Consider the following 20,451-nt stretch of genomic DNA (forward strand, 5'->3'; position numbering starts at 1 on the left):
AGTAATTCTGTTCCTTTCCCTTGGTTAAATGGAAGCATTAAGTCAGCTGGAAGTGAAGTTGAGTCACAAACTTACGGGAAGATCACCAAAGTCTGAGTGGTAAAGTAAATGAAATGGGAAAAAAATGTGGATGGCTACTATCTTTCCATATGTCTAGATTAGCTAGTCTAAAGTTTTTCTTATGAAACAGAATCATTTCCTTTTTTAGAGTTGGAGGAGAATGTTCTCTTGGGTTCATCTAAGTTTGAGTATGTGACATTTTGAACAAGCCCTAAACTAAAAAACACTGTTACATTTTTTTTGAAGAATTAAAAGAATAATTGAACAGCATATTTCATGTTCAAAATGAAAAGAAATAAAATTCATTTATATTGAACACATGTCACCAAGTACAGGTGAACTATGATGGGCTTTTTGAGGCTTTGAATCTTAGGTTTATGGACAGGAGTGGCTGGTGACTTTGTACTTTTCTGAGCTAAAATGTCATTTTCCAATTGGTAAATACTTAAAAAAAATAAATAATGATGAAAACTCAGTGGCAGTTTGCTGGCACCAGAGAGAGAAACTTAGGCACAAAGGGATTCAGTCAAGACTAACTTAGCCAACTTGGCAAAAGTGAATAAAGCTGAAATATAAATCTCTTTTGAGTGGGATGCCCAGGAGAAGCCAGCTAATTCTTGAGCTGAGAGATGGGATATACAGCTGATTATATGGTAAGATTGCAACGTTGTTACATGTGCACGCTGTCTCTCTCACACACTACACATAAATCATCAGCATTCCCTGTGACGTATGTGCAGCCACAGCTTATGTGATTCTTCTAGTAAGAAACACATCAAAATGAAAACTCAGGTAACTCTGAGGTGGCTGGGTTATAAGTGATTTTATTTTCTTAATTTCTACTGTATTCCCCCCCCCCCCCGCCATCTGCCAATTCTTCTCATTCATTCTCTTCATACATTCCCATGTTTGCCTCCAAGGTCCCCTGGATCCTTCTGAAGCCTTATCCAGCCATGTGCCAAAGTATCCCACTTCACCTCTGACTCCCCAAGCCTTCTATTGGTTCTCCTGCTCATTCTCCATTCCCGAGGCCCAGCTGACAGGATTAGACTGTTCTTTACCTTAAGCTCTGAAGAATTGTTTCCTTCTCTGGAACAGGAACACAAAACTGTGACATTACTCCTATCAAGCAGTGGGGTCCATGTCCCCTCCCCTTGAATATGGCAGACTTGTGACTCTCTGTTTCAAACCAGGTGGGTGTGGCCGGAGTGACGACACAGGGCTTATGAAGCTACAATGAAAGGCAGTGGCCTTTCAGCTTCTTTTTCGGGAAGGCTCGTGCTGGCATCCTTAAGCTGCTGTGCAAATCTGAGTTGCTGAGGCTCTACGCAGGGCACAGGATCAAGGCCAGTGGAGGGATGATGCGTGAGTGCTGAGCCCAACAATCAGAGCCAAGAACCCACTCTGTGGGTGTCCCTTAGCCTTGGATTCTTCCTATCTGATGCCCCAGAAATGGAGAAACAGTGTTAGGCTGTTAGTCCTGCACCCTGTCTGAGGTCCTCAGGTGAGAATCTATGAACTTAAAAAAGTGGTGTGGTAAATTGTACCACCAAATCTGGGATATTTTATTACACAGCAGTAGTAACCAAAACAGAACTTGAGTCAGCCTTTTCCTCCTCCTCCTCCTCCTCCTCCTTTAAAATATTTTTTTAGTTATAAATAGACACAATATCATTATTTTGTTTTTTTATTTATTTTTTATGTGGTACTGAAGATCGAACCCAGTGCCTCACCTGTGTGAGGCATGTGCTTTGCCACTGCACCACAACCCCAGTCCTTGAGCCAGCCTTCTTGCAAAAGGCTGAAGTTGGCTGCTCCTTTATGACCCAGGAATCAAATGGGTTACCCATTTCCCCAGGTTTTTCTCAAATATTTCAGCAGCTCCAGGAAGAAATTACTTGGTGGTACAAAATACCATACCACTTTTTTAAGTTCATAGATTCTCACATGAGGAGCTCAGACAGGGTGCAGGACTTACAGCCTAACACTGTTACAGAGATGTGCCAGGAGGTTCTAGAGACAGAGATTCCTCCTGGTAAGTGTTGACCTTCCCTTCACAGGCCACATGGTAGCACACACTTATAATCCCAGCCACTTGGGAAGCTGAGGTAGGAGGATTACAAGATCCAGGCCAGCCTGGGAAAGTAAGCAAGACTTTGTATCAAAATATAAAACAAAAAGGGCTGAGGATGTAGATCCATGGCAGAGCACCCTGGGTTCTATTCCTAATAACACATATTGTGATAATAATAACAACAACAATAACTTGGGGTTAGACATCTTAGATGAATCTTACACTGAACAGAAATTAAATATTTTTTACCCTATAAAATCCACTAACACATTCTTTTTCATGTTCACTACAGATTAAAAGCAAGGTGACTATTTCTGAGTCAGCACATGTCTAAAAGTATAGAGCAAATGTCATACCATTTGTGAGGTTGAAAACCCACAGATAATAATAATAATAATAAATCTCTTTGAAATTAGAATCCAAAACTCCAAAAAAAAAAAAAAAGAATTGCATTGATAAAACTAAAATTATGTGTTAGATTTCTACTCTTCTCTGCCTCATCCAAAGATGTCATATCCCTCCCAGGAAATTCCATGAAAATGTCATATAATGCTCTACCAACTTAATTCACAGTTCAGTTGGACTAACGTGCATCCTTGGAGGAAGTTGGCTGGGAGCTGTTCAGAATCTGAGGCAGGTGAAATGTTTTGGTGCAGCTTTGGGTCTGTAGTGGGTCAAGGGCCCAGGGGGTAAGAGGGGATGGGTTCTGATGAGAACTCCCTGCAGAAGCAGCACTTCCCAAGGCTGAAAGGAGACTTGATACATCATTATGAAATCATGTTAACTTTCACAATCAGCTGTTTTTTATTGCTGAAATGCACAAGTGACTAGTGGTAGCATCAGTGATGTCAAACTGTGCTAAAAGAGCCTTGTGGCGATTCAGGGCAACGTGAAGCCTGGGCCTCACCTTCCACAACAGCCTCTTCACAAGGTCAGGCAGCCCAAACAGAACTTGCCTCAAGTAACCAGCTAAAAGAGCACACAAGATCTCTTTTATGGATGGACACGTGAAAGCCTCAGCAACACTGGACAGCCAGGTTGTAACATTGACTCAAATGGTCTCCATGGTGACTCTGATGTACTTAGGAGCACTCGCTGCTCTGTGATTTTTCAATGTTTTTTAGCATGCGTTTTTCTCAAGTCTCTGCAAAAAGAAAATTAATGCTAACATTAAACAAAAGGCCAAGTTTGTGGGGAACTTCTTCTCACATCAGTGCTTAAGATCTCTCCTAGAATAACACTGGATTAAGCTTAGACTGAAGAAAAATTTGTTTCTGTTGATTGTAGAATTATTAAAGTGTTATTAAAACTCTACTGAATTTGAGCCAATATTGTGGTTATACTGTTTGGTAAAATTTTTTGACTTAATGGTAAATAAAATTTAGGTTTAAATAATATACTGTGAAGTTTTCTAAATACACAAATGCCATCACAAATCATGCACTGTCTGGACAACTTGCTAGTCAGGCTGTTTTAGGTAATGGAATTTCAAAATCTGGGGATGTCTTTACAAGGAGCACAGTACATGTAGAATTTCTTATCCTGCCCTGTCCTTCATAAGACTAAAAGTAAACAATGCCACTGGGCAGATTTTGGTAATTCTCTCAGAGATGAATAATGCAAACTTACATATCAATACTAGCCCTATGGACTAAAATAGCTCTTAATATCAAACTGTTGGGATTTTAAAACCTACAGTTTTCATATTACATCTTTTATGAAAATTTGCAAAATGATTAAATTATTTAATAACCATGTTTTGAAATTTTACTCTATATATCTTAAATTTGAGTCTTATTAAAAAGGCTTTTAACAAAGCTATTTTTAACTTAGAATTTATTTTTTTTTATTCGGCATCCACAAAGTCTTCTGCTTCTAAGAAGTCTTAAAGGTTTTTTTTTTTTTTTTTATAATATGTGCTATGTTGCTTTTTTGTCTATAAATTGACTTGGTATTATGTGTGCAGATCATTTTAAATATAAATGGAAAAAAAATCATGCTATAAAGTCCTTTTTAGGGGACTGGGGCTGTAGCTCAGTGTGAGGTCCTGGGTTTGATCCTCAGCACCACATAAAAATAAACAAATAAAATAAAGGCATGCTGTCTATCTACAACTATAAAATAAAATTTTTAAAAATCCTTTTTATTAAAGTTGTTTTTTGCAATAATAAATAAAGGATGCATTCTCCTTCAAAAGTTAAGGACTCAGTCCATCAATCCTGAATGTGAAACTTCATTGAAAACAAACGGTACTTGGTTTTTATTTTTCTTTCCTAACTTGTATGCATTCTACATTATTTTTAATAGATTTTTATATACCACATGTAACATTTTATTTACAGACGCATTTTGATACTCTCCAATTATGATAAACATTCTCAGGACAGTTATATCATTATTCCTTAAAATATTCTCTGAATATTTTAGGGGAACATGTGTTGAGTTGCTGCATAGTTTAAGGTGTTAGAGTTGGTTCTCTTGCATTCCCTGTCCTGACTTTGGGCCAAACCTTCTTGCTGTGACGGAGGCTCACAACCACTACTGAAAAGAGATTATTCCTTAAAAACATTTTCTACCACGAGAAAAAGAGAATCCTATTTTAATACTATCCCCCCCCCCTTTTTAAGTTTAATGCATGTTTTTTGGGTTATTTATTTATGGGTATGATTTCTCATTTTTCTATTCCCTTTTATGGAAAGAAGTAAAAGAAATGCCTCTGTACTATCTTTGTATCCAAAGGAAGCATCCCTTCAATTCATTCTCTACAGGGAAGTTGGGAGGTTATTTTTCAACAGTCAATCTGATCATGTCCCTGTGTTATTTCAAACTCTTTGGTGACTTCCAATTGACATTTATATAAAAGCAGATCTCTCCTGCCTACCTCATCTACCCTGCCCCTTTAGTGCCACCTTCTCTCCCACAGCCCCTTGCTTACCAAGAGTCTGCTGTACGTGTTTGCTGTCCTGCTTTATGACCTCCAAATCCCAGGAACACCCTCTCCTTAATTCTCCCTTCATCCAGCAAATCTTACTTACACTTCAGGCCTTTGTTTAAACATCTTTACTCAAAGCCTTCCCTTAAGTCACCCTCTACACCTGCCCATGCCCAGGCCCTCCGTGCTTCTCTGTTTCTTGTTTCATCACGTTAGACACACTTGGAATTTTTTTTCCACCTTTGTCCTCTGATAGATTGGACATTCCAAGCAGGACTGAAAACACACCTTCTATCCCCAGGACTCAGGATACACACAGTGCACAAAGCTTTACAGAGAAGTAATTAATGTATTTGGCATTCAATAAAGCATCAAAATGATTTAATAAAGGATATTTTCATCCAGTTCCTGAGACCTGCATCTATTGACTTAAAAAACCCAGAATGCATTGCATTTCTTTAAAGGGCAGCATGAATAGTCCAGGAGGGTAGGTTAGTCAGAACCACAAATCTGTCCTTGCTAACAGGCTATATATAAATATATAAAGATCTTTTAAAAACATTTCGCCTTGGATCACTTCCTCCTCACAAACTAAGTTGAAATTTTATTTTGGTTTAATTACATAAATGCATTAAAATGAACAGATCTTTCAAGATATCAAATATATACACTTACATGAACACCACATCAATCAAGATTGAGAACACTTCCATTCCCAGGGAAAACTTCCTCTTATCCTTTCCAGGTAAACCCCCTCCTTTCCCTCCATACCCCAGCAGAAGCCCTTTTCTGATTTCAACTCCCAATGGAATGTTGCTTATCAGCACATACTTTGGATGAAAATTAAAAATGTGAGGTCAAATGAAAATGGATGGATATTTAAAATGCATTATTTGAAAAATACAAAAGAGTTGATTGACTTAAAGTTTATTTCTTCAAATACTTCTTATTCTCCAAATTTCATCCAACATAGTGTACTCATTTTTTATTTTTTCTAGGTCAATTGTAAAGTGATTGCGAGAGGCACACAAAATTTACTTATTTACACAATGAAAAACAAGCAGATGTTTTAAAAAAAACTTTTGGGTGCCTTTGAACCTTCAGGCACACCACTTATTATTAAAAAAAAATCCCAAACAAACTAACAAAAACCCAAAACAAAAATCCTCACAACTCAGCATCTTGGAGAAATAGCAAATATTTCATTGCGTAATAAGCAATTTATAAGAAAATGGATTTCTTCTGAGGAATTCATCAAGAATCATGTTATGAATGCTCTTTATAAAGAATTAGTTGACTTTAACAAATACTGCTATGCATTTTATTAAAATTAGAAAACAAACAATTTTATAAAACAGTTGCAATTTCAAGAGCTGGCTTCATAGTTTCTGTAAGGCAATTTTGTAAAAGTCAAGTCCTTCTGTTTCCTATTGACTTCTATTACCAAATGACAGAATTATTTCAATAAAAACATTTTGGTTCTTATTATATATTATTTCAAATTTGATCATACATCAAATTTATTTTTAAATAATAATTTTGAAAATGCCAGTTTGGGGGAGTATAAGATTTATAAGTCTCAACATAAAAATACCAAGTGACATTTTTCGCTTAAAATAATGAGAGACTTCTTCTGGAAAAAAAAATTACAGCTCAGCTCAACGCTCTCACTGAAATGAAAATCTAAATAGTCACTCTCCCCTGAATAATACTGCTTTATGACAACCATGATTTTATTATTGTCCTAACGCCAGCTTCCCACCATTAAAGCCCAAAAGAAATGAAGAAGTAGAGATTTCATAACAAAGTGAAAGAGAGTAGCAATTAAAAACAGAAAAATGCAATTATAATAACTTTGCGTTTGCGTTCAAAATTACACAAGGAGTGTCAATATCTTATTTTATTAATCACTATATAGTATGTAAAATAGGTATGTGTCAATTGCTGAAACCTGGTTTAGGAAATGGAACCAGTGAATGAGGTCTTTATATGTAACAGAAAAAGGAGGAAAAGGTAAATGCTCTCATTCATTCATTGGGTAGTTAATGCAGATCTGTGATTGTCAAGGCACAGTGCCAGCGCCTTGAGGGATACAAACATGAATCAGGCATGTCATTCCCTCAAACGAAAATACAACCTTACACGAGGAACTAAGTACACTCTGAAACTGCAAGGGAGACACAAAAAATGCCAGGCAGGGCAGACATGGAGGGGTCTTTTGCAGATTCAGCGATGGGGGGCGGGGGGTCCCTTGAATAAATAAAATTATTAACTGCTTCCCTTTTTCTGTTGGAATACTAATGCCTCCAAGATCATTCCTTAATGACTAAGTTCATTTCAATGATATAGTTTTTTTTTAAATGTATATATAAAATGTCGATCACTCGAATTTATACACAGTTTTTACAAAGCTAAACAAAGCAACCCTTATTAAGCAAAGGGCTCATGATTTGGCCTATCAAATTCTTTGGAATGTAAGATTTAAGTAATAGGGCTATAAGGAAAAGGATAGCTTTATAATCTGCACAGGAAGGTTTGTCCCTTTTTCCACCTGGCTTGGACAGCAATCTCTCCCTGCTTTGAATCCAAACCCAGATATTTATTCCCTATAGAAGATGGGGTAGATTATGGGACTAAGGACCTCACATCAAACCAGTGCAATAGAGGGCAACAAACAGAAAATGTGAGCCTTAAACAAATTTCTACACACTGAGTAGTAAGGCCCATGCTGTTCTTCAACCCCACCCTCCTTAGGAGCCAGCAACCACAGTCAGAGAAAGCTATACCTCTCTAATACTCAGAAGATGAAAGACTTCTTTAGAGAGGTTGCTTCCAGAGGAAAGAAGGACACTGACATTTGAAACTTTTCCCAAGCAAAATGTTCAGGTCCTCCCAACTTCCATCACTAGTTGACCAAAAGCACCAGTGCACTCTAAGCTCTCTGTGACTTTCTGAGCACCTCATTCATGTATGAACAAAATGTCAAGGATAACCAGGGGGTAGAGCTCCACATAAATACAGTGGCCAAAGCAAAGGAAGGAGTACTCATGAAATAATAGATATTCCTTCATACACAAACACTACCTTTGAGAAAGGAAAAGAAGGTGTATTTGGAATACATAAATGAGGTGCTTTTGAAGATGAATATTCAGAAGTAAGATAGAGCCCCTAAGATATAAATTATGTCACCATACATTTGGAGTGGAAGATAAATTTATAGACTTTTATAAAAGATTTGGGGTTGTAGCTCAGTGTTAGCTCACTTGCTTAGCAAGTTTAATCCCCAACCCTATGCAAAAAAAGAGAAAACAAAATAGAATTTCTAAGAAAGAGAAACAAAAAGGAAAAGAAATGGAAAACAGGAGAATAAAAGAAAAGGAAATTAGTGAACCAAGGCAGTAGGGAGAGTAGAGTAAAAAGAGTGCAACAACTTTAAAAAAAATTCTAGAACTGCTGCAAGCATTTTGGTAAAGCCAAGGAATCAGCAGAGAAGAGCCAATAGCATCAGAGGAAAATAGATATAGAGACCTAACTCATGATTCTTGGGGACACTTCCATCCTTGGATACCTAGGCATGCACAACGGTATTTACTTAATTCAAGGTGTATCATAGTGTCTCTGTAAATTTTAGAACACAGAAGATTTTAATGGGGGAAGGAGAGAGAGAGAAAAAATATGTACTTAATCAGAAGTCATTGTGACAATGAAACAAGTGATCCAAAGTTCCAGATGAAAATAACATTCAACCCAAAATTGATATTTATTTATTTTTTATTTATTTTTAAAATTTTTTGTGTTAATTAGTTACACATTATAGTACAATGACCTTGACATATAATACATTTGATTCAGATGAGATATAATTTCTCATTTTTCTGAGTGTGCAGGTTGCAGAATCAGTCATGCAGTCACATATATACACACAGTAATAATAATGTCTATTTCATTCTACTATCCTTCCAAAATTGATATTTAAAGCATGAGAGTGGACTGAAGGGATTTTTTTCAAGTTTCCAAAACTGACTCTGTTCCATGTGATTCAGAAAAAGCTGACCCCCATTGATAGGTCAAGAATAGATCCCGATGAGCAAAACATGAATGGTAATCATTTCCCCCTGGCATGATTGGGTTAAGAAAAACCACGAAACCTAATTCTGGCCAATAATGCAAGGGCAAGTCTTTTGGGTACCTTCTGGGTAAAGACAGGTTTATTCCTGTTTCTTTTATTTTTCTGGATAACTTTCTGTCAACATCATGTCAGAACTGCTACAAACTTTTTTGTACCAGTCTAAAAATCATTACAGGGAAGAGCCAATGGCACCAAAGAAAAATAGAGATAGAGAGAGACCTAACATACTATGTGTGAGGACTTTCCTACCCCTGGACACGTAGTCATGCACAACAAGTTTTATTTAATTTCAATCAAATCAGGAGGCTGAGAAACCAGCCCAGGGGGCCAGATACTAAGTGAGAGTAGAGGGATCAGAACCCAAGTTGGCCTGAGTCAAAGACTTGAGATGAACACAATGGCATATTGCAATTGCTGAAGTATCTTCAGAGATCCTTTAGTAAGGCAAATCAACTTGGTAAGAGAGAAATTGAGGCATATAAAAGTTAGGTGACACACCCTAATGGTCAATAGTAAAGACCAATGCCCTCCCCCCAAAACCCCTAATAAATGACCTTTCAATACTTTATTCTTGCAATAAATAATAACATTTTTGGTACTTTTTTTTCTTTTAAGTAACTGAAGTGGTCTGTTTTATATGTTTTTGAAGAGATGGATAGACAAAAAAAAAAAAAAAAGACACAAAAGAACAGAAGTTCCACAACTTTTATTATTTAATTATATAGCAATATCAAACAAGTGTTATCATTATATGCAATAAGTGACAAAAAACATTATCTTGAAACAATAATTTGAATTATTATCTTAATTATCTTCGAATTCTTCTAGTAGGCAAAATTTACAGCATTTACTTTTTTCTTTAATAAATTTTATTTAGATATACTATAGATTTAGAAAACTCAATTTGATTTAATTCATCATCTAGAAGAGTGATTTGCTTATGCATGTAGGTTTTCAAGGAAGAGTCTAACTGGTCTTGGGATCACAAGAATGTCTCTGATATAGTGCCGCATGGTAACTGTTGATTGATTTTGGACAATCTCACTGTACGAAGACTAATTATAACTGATTGGTTTTGAATGAGGCAATAATGCTATTTTTTTCCAATATTTCAATCATTTAATATAGTATATGTCATTTTAAATTTTTCAAACTGAAGAATTCAAAGGAGGCATTAAAGTAATTGATTTCATAATATATTTTATTTGCAGATTTAAAAATTTTAAAAGTAATTTTTAAATACTTGTACTTTAAATAATTATTTTGCCTTTTATAGTCTATACCTAATCTTTTTTTTTTTCTTTTCAGTTTGTAGTAATTAAACTTCGCACCTAAACAGTTTTTCTTTTTTTTAAATTTTGGCATAAAACTGATGTTAATTATCTCTAAATTGTGATTTTTTTAAAGAATTATATTAATGCCTGGAAAAAGATAAGAGAGCCCACACACATTAAAAAAGTAACACTACAACAGTGATTAAGAAAAACACTGTGATTAAGTAAAAGATGAATTAGAGGGCAGTCACCAAATGACTACCCTCTGACTCTAGCATGGTGGGGTGATAATGTCAGATAATTTAGGAAATACAATGCCCACAGGGAGTCCACAGCCCAGTTCACATGCAGTAAGCAAAAGAGTGATCATTAGGGCCAACTTCAAAAAGGAGTAAGCAGCTCTGTGCATTGTGATCTGTGCCTGCAAGGTAGAAAATTACACGTGAGGCAAAGCAAGCCTCTGGAACCCTGGAATACTCAGGGAGGCCACACAGACTTCTGAGGTGGTTCACGCAGACTTGGCAGGGCACAGCGGGTTGGCCAATGCCCCGATTTTCTCTTTTGGCATACCCTTTAAAGTAAATTCCCCTCCCTTTCAACTCTATTGCAAAAGTATTTCCTTCAGTGTATGCCACAGAATGCACATCCCAGATTTTAGGAATGATGGATGAAAAGACGGTTAGCACTTTAATGGCATATATTCAAAAAAATGTCCACTTCCATAAGACCAAAGCTTTACAAGTTATTATTTTATCCTCCCTTGTTTTCTAAAAAATATTATAGTTATTTATGATTTTTAACGTAATGGATTTTTGTATTTTCCCAGCTAGGCTGTGCCTTTGGAGAAATCACCAAGTGGCATTATATACTATTATTTAAAACTCAAAAGTGTTCTGGTTAAATTCAAATAGTAGTAACCAATATTCCTTAAATTCAGGTTGGCCATAACCAGCTTTGCCAGAATAAGGATGACCTGACCAGTAGCCCATCAGCCCCAGAGACACCCAATAGCAGGTAGTAAGATATGGTAAAAACAGGAGGCCCTGAGAGGGTTCAAAGGTTCAGAGAAATACAGGACTCCATTCTCTGGAAATTCAGAGAGGTAAGGAAAGGTCTCAGACTGAGATGAATTAAGCTATCAGACAGGGATCCAAGACAGTGACTTAGATACTTCAGCTAAGATGTGTAAGAAAGTGCTGAGACACAGGGGGATTAAGTAGCACTCCCTTTATTAGAAATAAAGGTCCAGTTCTAGGCTGAGTCCAGAATTATTGATCAGAGACTGCTTATATTCTCAATACTAATGGAGAGGATTGGTTCTAGATTCTAGAAGTTGGACAACCAAAGTTTAAATAGGGTTTTATTTGTATACTATTTTAGAGATAAAATATATATATAAAACATAGTGAGAAAGTATGTTATTTAGCACAAGAAAAGAAAACGTAATAATTGACTGGATCCCTGGAACTCAGGTCTCCCTTTTTTTTTTTTTTAATAAGATCTCTATTGGTGGTTTGAGAAATGATTCTTAATGATTCTTCCTGATTACAACTTGGCTTCCTTCTCAACCCAGGGTATTGTACACTCCTAACCATTCCTAATAGTCAGAGGGCTCTAACTGACACTTGAGCTTCATTAGTTTCAGGGTGAACACCCCTCCAGGCAGTACTCAAACAGGACAATGACAAATTGCTAAAGCAAAGAGCCAAGAAGAAATCATTAGAAACTATTATTGAACAAGGAAATGTGGACAGAATGCTGTGGTTCATCGCAATGAGTGCCATTCTGGTGTTATCTATGTCAACAAATATGTGGCAGCGTGGAACTTCAGTGAAACATGTTTGAAAGACTGAATGCAGACACCACAAACTTCTGCCCCTGACCCTGGAGGATGAGTCACAGCCCAGACGGTTCTGTCCCAATCCTCTCAACTCATCGAAAAACGTCTGCTAGGATCATCTTTAGAGTCCTTGTGCACTAACTGGCTCTCAGTGTGATCCTGGCCTGCACATTTTATTTGAACTTGGCTGAGTTTTGTTTTACATCTGACATCATTTTCCTAGGTACAAGGATTTCACAACTCACGTCTATGTAGGAAAAATTCCAGATGAGCATGCTAAGATGGCTAAAACATATAATCAAGGTTGAAAAAGGGATATTTAGTCTAGAAGTGTTAAATGAGAAACCAGGATATGTGTGTGTGTGTGTGTGTGTGTGTGTGTGTGTGTGTTTAAAGGGTGCTTATTTTTTTCCCAAAGACAAATAGGGAATCACAGCAGTAAAATATCTTAGAGGAAAACCTATGCTCCTGTGAGAAGTAACTGAATTCCTTGATGAAGAAATCTATTTGGCTGTTCTTGTGTTAACATGTTCATACTGGATTTGTTTGAAAGGATGTCCAACCTAGAAATAGTCACCTGGTAAATTATTCCCTTCAAATTGCAGCTTGAGGAATTTAAAAAGGAAATTGCTGGGGCCCACGGAGGATGCTACAAACCTCTCATATATAAAGGGCAGCTTCAGCCTGTGGCAACTCGATCACCCTAAAATTAGAATGGCCGCACCCTGGATTTAGACTGTAGAGTCACTGAGTGAAAGCTGTGCTTCACAGGACGCACCCTACCTCATCTCTAGATCTGTTCCTACCCAAAGTTTGGATGTTCAGCTTGTGTTCCTAATGCTAGAGATCAATGAGCTTCTCCCAGGCTTCTGACTTTGTCAAACTCCTTTCATGACTTTTTTTTCTCTCTCCCCAAATTGGTTTTCTATCTCTGAGTGTCCATTCTGGCCTGTCTAGTTGTTTTTCCATCTCATCTATTTCATTTAGCTTTTCCCTCCCTGTCCACCCCCATAGTTATTACATGTGTTCTCTAAGGATATTTGCTCATTCTCCGACAGATGTTCATTGAATAAATATTCTTTTTTTCCCCTCATACACCCACTTTTGAACCACCAAATTTTGTTGGCTGTACATTCAAACTTCCCTAGAAATGGTTACAGCCTGGTTAATGTCACCATCTCTTGGCTGGGCCATGGCACTAGCTTTCAGATTGGTCTGCAGGCTTTGGGTATCATTTTTCCATCCCTCCTCTAACCTGGCAGATGTGATCTGATCCCTTTCAGACCCTCCTTCAGAGTTGGCTCCTACTCTGTTCACAATTATCCAAACAGTTTTCAGTTCATTCAGAGAAAAGGACAAAGTTAGTAAAGGACTATCTTTGCGCCTGTCTGTCTCTGTCCTGCTTTGACCTCTTGGGCTTCATGCCTTGCTCTTCTTACCCACAGTCCCTGGACCCTCCTTGACCTCTTGCCTTTTTACAACACTCCAGATATATTCTGGCTTCAGGGTCCTTGCCTATCCCTGTTTCTTCGGCTTGGATCATAGCTCCCCCACAGTGTGCAGCCACCTCTTTTCTCACTGTGTCCTTGCTTGAGTACCATCTTCTCAGTGGGGCCTCCGAGGGCCCTTAGGGTTTCAGCCTACCCCCTCTTTCATGGTCCTTTCTGTTTACATTTCCTGATTCACTTTCTGGGTATAACTCATTACCATATAGCTTTATCATCTCTTTCCTCACTGGCGAGTAAATGTTCCATAAAGAGAGTTTTGGGTTTTTTTTTCTCCTTTTCTCTGATATTTAAGGAAGTATCTAATAAACTGTCACAGAGGAGAGAGACTTGCTAAAGGATTTAGAAAGCATAATGGAGAATGCTTAACCTCTCTATGGTCAGGCAAGATCCTCTAATAAGGTGTGGTGTAGGAGGTGACGCCTGAGCTTGGGAGATGCTGGTCTGAGGAAGCAAGGAGAAGAGGCCCTTGGGTCTCTCTTATAAAAAGGCCTGGGGACTCAGCAGCTGCTGCTGGTGCTACTCTCATTTCTCTACCCCCCTCCTCACTTCCAGCAAGCCAATCTGGCTTCTCATGGTCAAGATGAGAACATCACAGAAGGGCTGCTACACCTTTGAGCAGAGAAGGCTGGGAATGCCTGGGAATTAACGAGTGCACCTGAGCCCTTAAATCAACGACCAATTGGTCTTAGGGCGGGATATATATTTATTCTAGTTCTCTTGCTCCCTGGGCAAGCTACTTTTGAAGGACAATCTGTATATCAATTTTTTAGGACTAAGCTCTAGGTGCCCACTGCATTAGATTTACACATGCCTCCAGTCCTGGCTATCTTCCCTTTCCTGTGCCACTCTACCTTGCTAACATTATTTCCTTTAAAATCCCACAAACTGCTATTCCTTGAATCTTGGCTCTGGATTGGCCTCTGGAAGAAGTCAAATAAAGACATTGATTCCTACCCAGATTCTAGAGAATAATGACAGCGAACATTTAGAGAGATAATAAAGTAAACCAGATTGGTTGGGTCTAGGATCTAGAAAAAAGATGATTTTAGTTTTAAAGTGAAAGAATTTGAGTTCTAGGAATTTGAATTGTTTCTAAATACTTAATGAAACCTTTGAATTTGGAGGTGAAGTAATCAAAAGGATAACTGAGTATGATCCATGTAATTAATCTAGCTGTTTCATGCAGTGATACTGTGTTGGGGGTTGGGATAGTCTACAGGGTGAACTGCCAGTTACAGAAAAACCCAAGAGGCAACCCTGGGATACATTTGAGAGTGCATCAGTTAGTGAGGTGACAGTGATAATGGAAAAGGAGAAATAGAGATAAAATGTGAAGGGGAAAAAATGACAGGATTTAGAGTCCAGCTGTGTGATGTGGCAAATGTCTGGGGGTGGGGGACAGAAAAAAGACAAAAAATAAAAATGTCTGAAGTCAGACGAGTGATAGAGTAGTATCATTAACAGAGATGAAGAAGCCGGGAACCGGCTCTTGTTTGGTGAGTTAAATACAGTGTGGTTCTGCCAATGGAAGATCCAAGTAGAAATGTTTCACAGACGGCTGGGCAGGCAATTTTATAAGAAGGCAGAAAGAATTTGGTTCAGAATTTGGGCACTTTCAGAGGACCACTGAAGCATCTGACTATTTCAAAAATCCCCCCAAAGAACTTGCTTTACATACAAGCCTTGGAGGCCTGAGCTTGTGATTCTTAACAGAGAAAAAGGAAGGTCATAGTAACCCGCAATGACAGGCACATATTACAGTTAGAACATGTGCACCTGTGCATGGGGAAAGAGGAGGTGTGGGAAGGCAAAATTCCAGATTCTACCAATGCATGTTCTCCAAGATACTGGAGAACTCAGGAATCAAAAGTGAAGTTCAAGGAATTCAGCAGAGACAGATGTAGAATTATGGAGATTTGGCCAAATCTCCAGCCATTCCTAGTAAGATACTGGGACTCTGAGGATAGTTTTCTCAGCTGCCCTTGCTACCCGGTGAAGGATATTATTAAGGAATCCGTTCTCCACATTTTCTTCTTCAGACTAAATAAACCTTATTACGTTTCTGTTACAGGTCATAATTTCCATTTCTTATAATTATTTCTACTCTTCTCTGAACTTTCTCCAGTGTTCCTTGTCCTTTAAAAATCTAAAATCAGAACTTCAAAACACAGTAATAACTGGCTTAGTTATGGGCACAGGAAATGATTCTTCTTCTAAAATGTCACTCCTAGGCAAGGTATCTTAGCAGGTTTTACTTCCTAATTTTTTTCTTTTTTCTTCCTCTTTTCCTCACCTTCCCATCCTCTCCAACCCCCCCCCCCCCATGGGATTGAACACTGGGCCTCCTGTTTGCCTAGCATGTGCTCTACTGCTAAGCTACAACTCCACACCTCTACTTGATTTAAAATCTGTCCTTTGATGTTTATCTTATAATATTATGTTGATTTTAGACAAAATGTGATCATAATGGAATATATCTTTTAATATATATATATATATATATATATTTTTTTTTTTTTTTTGGTTTTAATCTCAAAAGCTCTGAGTTAGAATGGGTGTTGGTTTCAGAGTCTGTTTTTCCAAGTTTGGGGAAGATTTAGGTGGAAGATTCTAGTCTGTTATGACTTCGATTCTCTTTTCTCCCATGGCAGGGAACGTATGAAGCAAAGTTATCAAACTTTTGCTGTCATCTGTACATTGGCCCCTGCTCACCTCAATAGTTTAAACCCTGGGCTAGCTAAAATGTGAGAGAAGAGAGAAAAGAAGGAACATAGTTAGACATTTGTCAAAACTGGAAGCAATGTGGGAGTGCCCAGGAGCAAGGAGCCTGCGCTGGACGACGTCTTCGGGAGTATTTTTCCATGTGGACGGGAGGGAGATCTTGTAGGAAACAGCCCCAGCTTACACACGCTGGGCGCTGATTCCACGGGATTTACAAGCCTCGTTGCTGGAAAGAGTCTACAGCTCTCGGGGCCCTAGCGGTGTACGATGTTCACTGGACAATAAAGTTTCTGTTTAACAGAGTAAAATAAAAACACTGTCTTCCCCTTACAGGGTGGTGAAGCCGGCCCTCTGAATTAAAGGGTCGGGGGACCCTTTCCATGGTTTAGGGCTTGGCAAGACCGGGTTCAGCTAAGATTTTAGCAGCGGATCTGCTGTCACCCTGACTGCGGGGGAGCCTCCAGGTCCAAGAAGAGCAAACCCTCAGCCTCTGGGGCTGAGGTGGAAGGTTCTGGCGCGCAGGCAGCCGAGAGCGTGGGAGAGGGGGGCGCTGCCCGCCAGCCCGGCTCCGGGGGACTCCTCCCCCTCTCCCAGCCCACTCGCAAACCAAAGTACAAGGTCCTCTGTTCCAGCCAGCAGCGCTGCGTGAGCCTCTACACGTAGCCGCAGACAGCGCTTTAAATAGGGTCCGACTTGAGCAAACAATCCCAGACGTGGAGCCCGGGGGGCCAGCACAGGCGACCGCAGCGGCGGCGGGTCAGCGGGCGGCCAATAGCCAGGGCGCGGCCCGCCCTGTCACCTCCCCCTCGGGGAGTCTATAAGGTCCCGGCGCCCGCGGCTGCGCGCCTCCGCCTTGCCCGGCCCTGTCTGCTTTCTCCGCGCTGGGGCTGCCGCCACCGGGCAGGCTCATCTTGCGGGACCGCTGGGGTCCGCAATCGCCAGCCTCGGGCTGACCAGGGGGTCGCTGCGTTCTCGCGAGAAGTGCGCCGCTGCAGGGCAGAGGGGGTGCCGGAGCCGGCGCGGGCCCTTCAGGGGCGGAAGATGGGGAGGTGCACGGTGAAGTCCCAGCTGCTGCTGCTGCTAGCGCTCGTCCTCCACCCCTGGAATCCTTGTCTTGGTGCCAACTCGGAGAAGCCCTCTAGTGTCCGGGCAGGTGAGCATCCCCGCAGTCCGCCGCTGCCCCGAGAGGCTGGGTGGGATGGACGGTCCATTCATCCTCCCGCTCTTTTCATAAGGTTGCCAGGTGAGTAGGGGAGGTCCTATCTCTCCTCCTCAGGACCGCCAAGGTGAGTGGGGTAGACTGACCTTCCGCCCCAAGACAGCTGAAGTCGTCCCCAGAACTGCACCCGGGAGGCGCTGATCCCCGTGCAAGTGAGGGAACACTCACCCTCGTCTTCTCTGGGAGTTTCTCTGTAAACTGAGCGCGCCCAGATTTTGCTTCGGAATTAAGTTGGGGTTTCCTTTTGGTCTTACGAATCCCTGGACACTCCAACACCTTTCCTGCTGCTGCTCTCCTTTCTGCTGCTTGGCATGCTTTATCTGGACCAGGCAGTACTCCCTTTGTGACCTAAACACGGGACTCAGTGTAGTTTCTGATTGATGGTGACACATTCCTTCCAGTGCCCTAGGAAGCTGCTGGTAACACCTACCTCTTGCCAAAATCAATGCTCAAAAACCCTGGTTGTTTTCTGAAAGGCTTCCTGGCCACCCAGCACGTCCAGGAGTCAGCTTTCCTCCTTTGGGATTTGGAGAGGAGACTGTGGACATAGCTTCTCCTCTTTGCCACCCTTATCCTCAGCCCTGGCTGTTACTTGTGTTCGGAAGCTGAAACGGCAGCAAATAGTGCAGTTATATTCATGTAAAACAAAACATTTTACGTTTAGCCAAGAGAGACTCCGCACATGCTTGTCTAAATACTCTTCTGCTACATTTGCTGCAAAGGAGAAAACCTTGGAGTTTTTCACTTTTGTACCTTTCTGCTCAACTCTCTGAAACTGGATATTGCATTTAAATGACCTTCTGATATGCCTTTTTTTGGGAGGTGGGGGCGGACCCTTTTGGCATGTTTTTACCCACTTAAGTTAATTGGGTGCTTTTTTTTTGCTTGAGTTTTCTTTAAGCCTAAGGACAGACATTTTGACTTCAGGGTTGTTTAGAAAGTGACATTTGGTGTAGAGACCAGGCAATCCAAGAAGCAGTGGTTTTGTCTTAATCTTCAGGTGTTTGGGAAAACTCAAGCAGTCTAATCTGCCTTTCTACATTCCCATGGAACAGTACTTGCTTTGTTAGCATCAGAACTGGGAATTCAGGTGGATTTCTGTCAGTTACAGAAGGAATACTGATGGTTTAGAAATGAGTATTTGAACATGTACGATTTCTCTAAATTTGAACTAAATGTTGTCATAATTTAAAAAATAATTCACTTAGTGTAACATCTAGCAAACAGACAACAGGACTTTCAGCAAACAGAAATGGAGGCAAAACATAAAAATTAAAAAAGTTAAACTTTCCCAGAAACTATTTTGTTGTTGTTGAAACACCCAAGGAAACTTTTATAGGGAAATAAAATAACCACTGAGGGCTTTGTTATTTTTAGAGGGTCTCTTTCAGCCCTTGTATTATTTTATTCCACCTCATTACCAACCCTTCCTTTTGTAGTTGCCTTTAAAGTCAAAATTTGGCTTCTTCCCCATTCTGGCTTTTAACTTTCATGAAATTGGACACTCAACTTTTAAAGTTTTGTAACATCAGAGAAAGGGAATTTCAGATATGAATGTTTCTCTCAGCAAAAGACTAAATACAATCTGAGGAATGGTTACTTAGTAGCTGGGCACAGGGAGTTCAGTTAGGAATTAATTTGTGGGAAAATGTTAATTTATAATAGATGGAGCCAGCAGTAGCCAGTTTGATTACCAACTATTGTATTAGAGGTTCTTACAGGTTATGTAGTAAGCTCCTAAATGCAAAAGATACACTATTTGAGTATGTGGTCAGAATCATGGAATGTGATCTATTTTATCCCTTAGGCATTACAATTGAAATTACTATACAAATATCAAGCTTTTCCTTAGGATTCTCAGTTGTCCTAGATTAATAGTGGGTATATAGAAAGATGGTTTCTCATCTCTAACCCCCTGTATATGTCAGTATGTTCCAGCTAGTCATTAAGAAATGGACTAAATCAAAATTTCTTGGCCCTGTTGAGATTTGGATCCAGATGTTGGGGGCTGATCTTTGCATTGTAGGATGTTTGCAAGGCTCCTTGCTCTCTGCCCACTAGATGCCAATAGTATCCACTTATAAATGTGAGAGCAAAACATGTATCCAAAGACAAAAAAAAAAAAAAAAAAAGATGAACAAATGTGTCCCGAGGAGCAAAATGGCCCAGGCTTGAGAATCGCTGGTCTAGATTAGTCTATGTGTATCTGAAGCAATGCATAATTATAGTATTACTGGAGTAATAACAACAACTTGTTTTTTTGAGACTCAGTTACCCTATGTTGCCCAAGCTGGCCTCAAATTCCTGAGCTCAAGTGACCATCTGCCTCAGCCTCCCAAGTAGCACTACCAAATCGGGCAGCAACTCTTTTTTTCAAGAGCATATATTTGTAGTCATTTTCCATTTTTCCACTGTACTAGAGAACATAGTGTTTGCATCACATTTATCCATTTTTGGAATATAGTTTTTCTCAGCTTTGGTGCCATGTGTTGATCAGAGTTAAGAACTCTGCTTTGTGTCACATCTACTGAGAGTTCCACTGTGAACGGTGTTGGTACCCTTTTGGTTGTCGCTTTATTTTTAGATGGAGAGAATCTGAACAAGATTTTGGTTTAAAACTCATTTTCTCCTAGAAGTTTTTTTTTTGTTTGTTTGTTTTTGGTACTGGGAATTGAACCTAAGGGTGCTCTACTA

At 39.6% G+C, this 20,451-nt stretch overlaps 1 protein-coding gene across 2 annotated transcripts in view; it reads left to right on the forward strand.

Moving 5' to 3' along the window:
• The first annotated feature begins 17,291 nt into the window (after window positions 1-17,291).
• Plod2 (procollagen-lysine,2-oxoglutarate 5-dioxygenase 2) overlaps window positions 17,292-20,451 on the forward strand; it is an 86,010-nt gene continuing 82,850 nt past the window's right edge. Inside the window, exon 1 of one of the 2 annotated variants that reach the window (XM_076867138.2) lies at window positions 17,292-17,691. In XM_076867138.2, the coding sequence (XP_076723253.2) occupies window positions 17,580-17,691 (112 nt within the window). In that variant the 5' untranslated portion in view covers window positions 17,292-17,579. The remainder of the gene's footprint in view (window positions 17,692-20,451) is intronic. The other variant, XM_076867137.2, reaches the window with a different exon arrangement.

The sequence above is a fragment of the Callospermophilus lateralis genome, chromosome 10 (genome assembly GCF_048772815.1).
Source record: "Callospermophilus lateralis isolate mCalLat2 chromosome 10, mCalLat2.hap1, whole genome shotgun sequence".
In the NCBI taxonomy this organism is placed as follows: Eukaryota; Metazoa; Chordata; class Mammalia; order Rodentia; family Sciuridae; genus Callospermophilus; species Callospermophilus lateralis.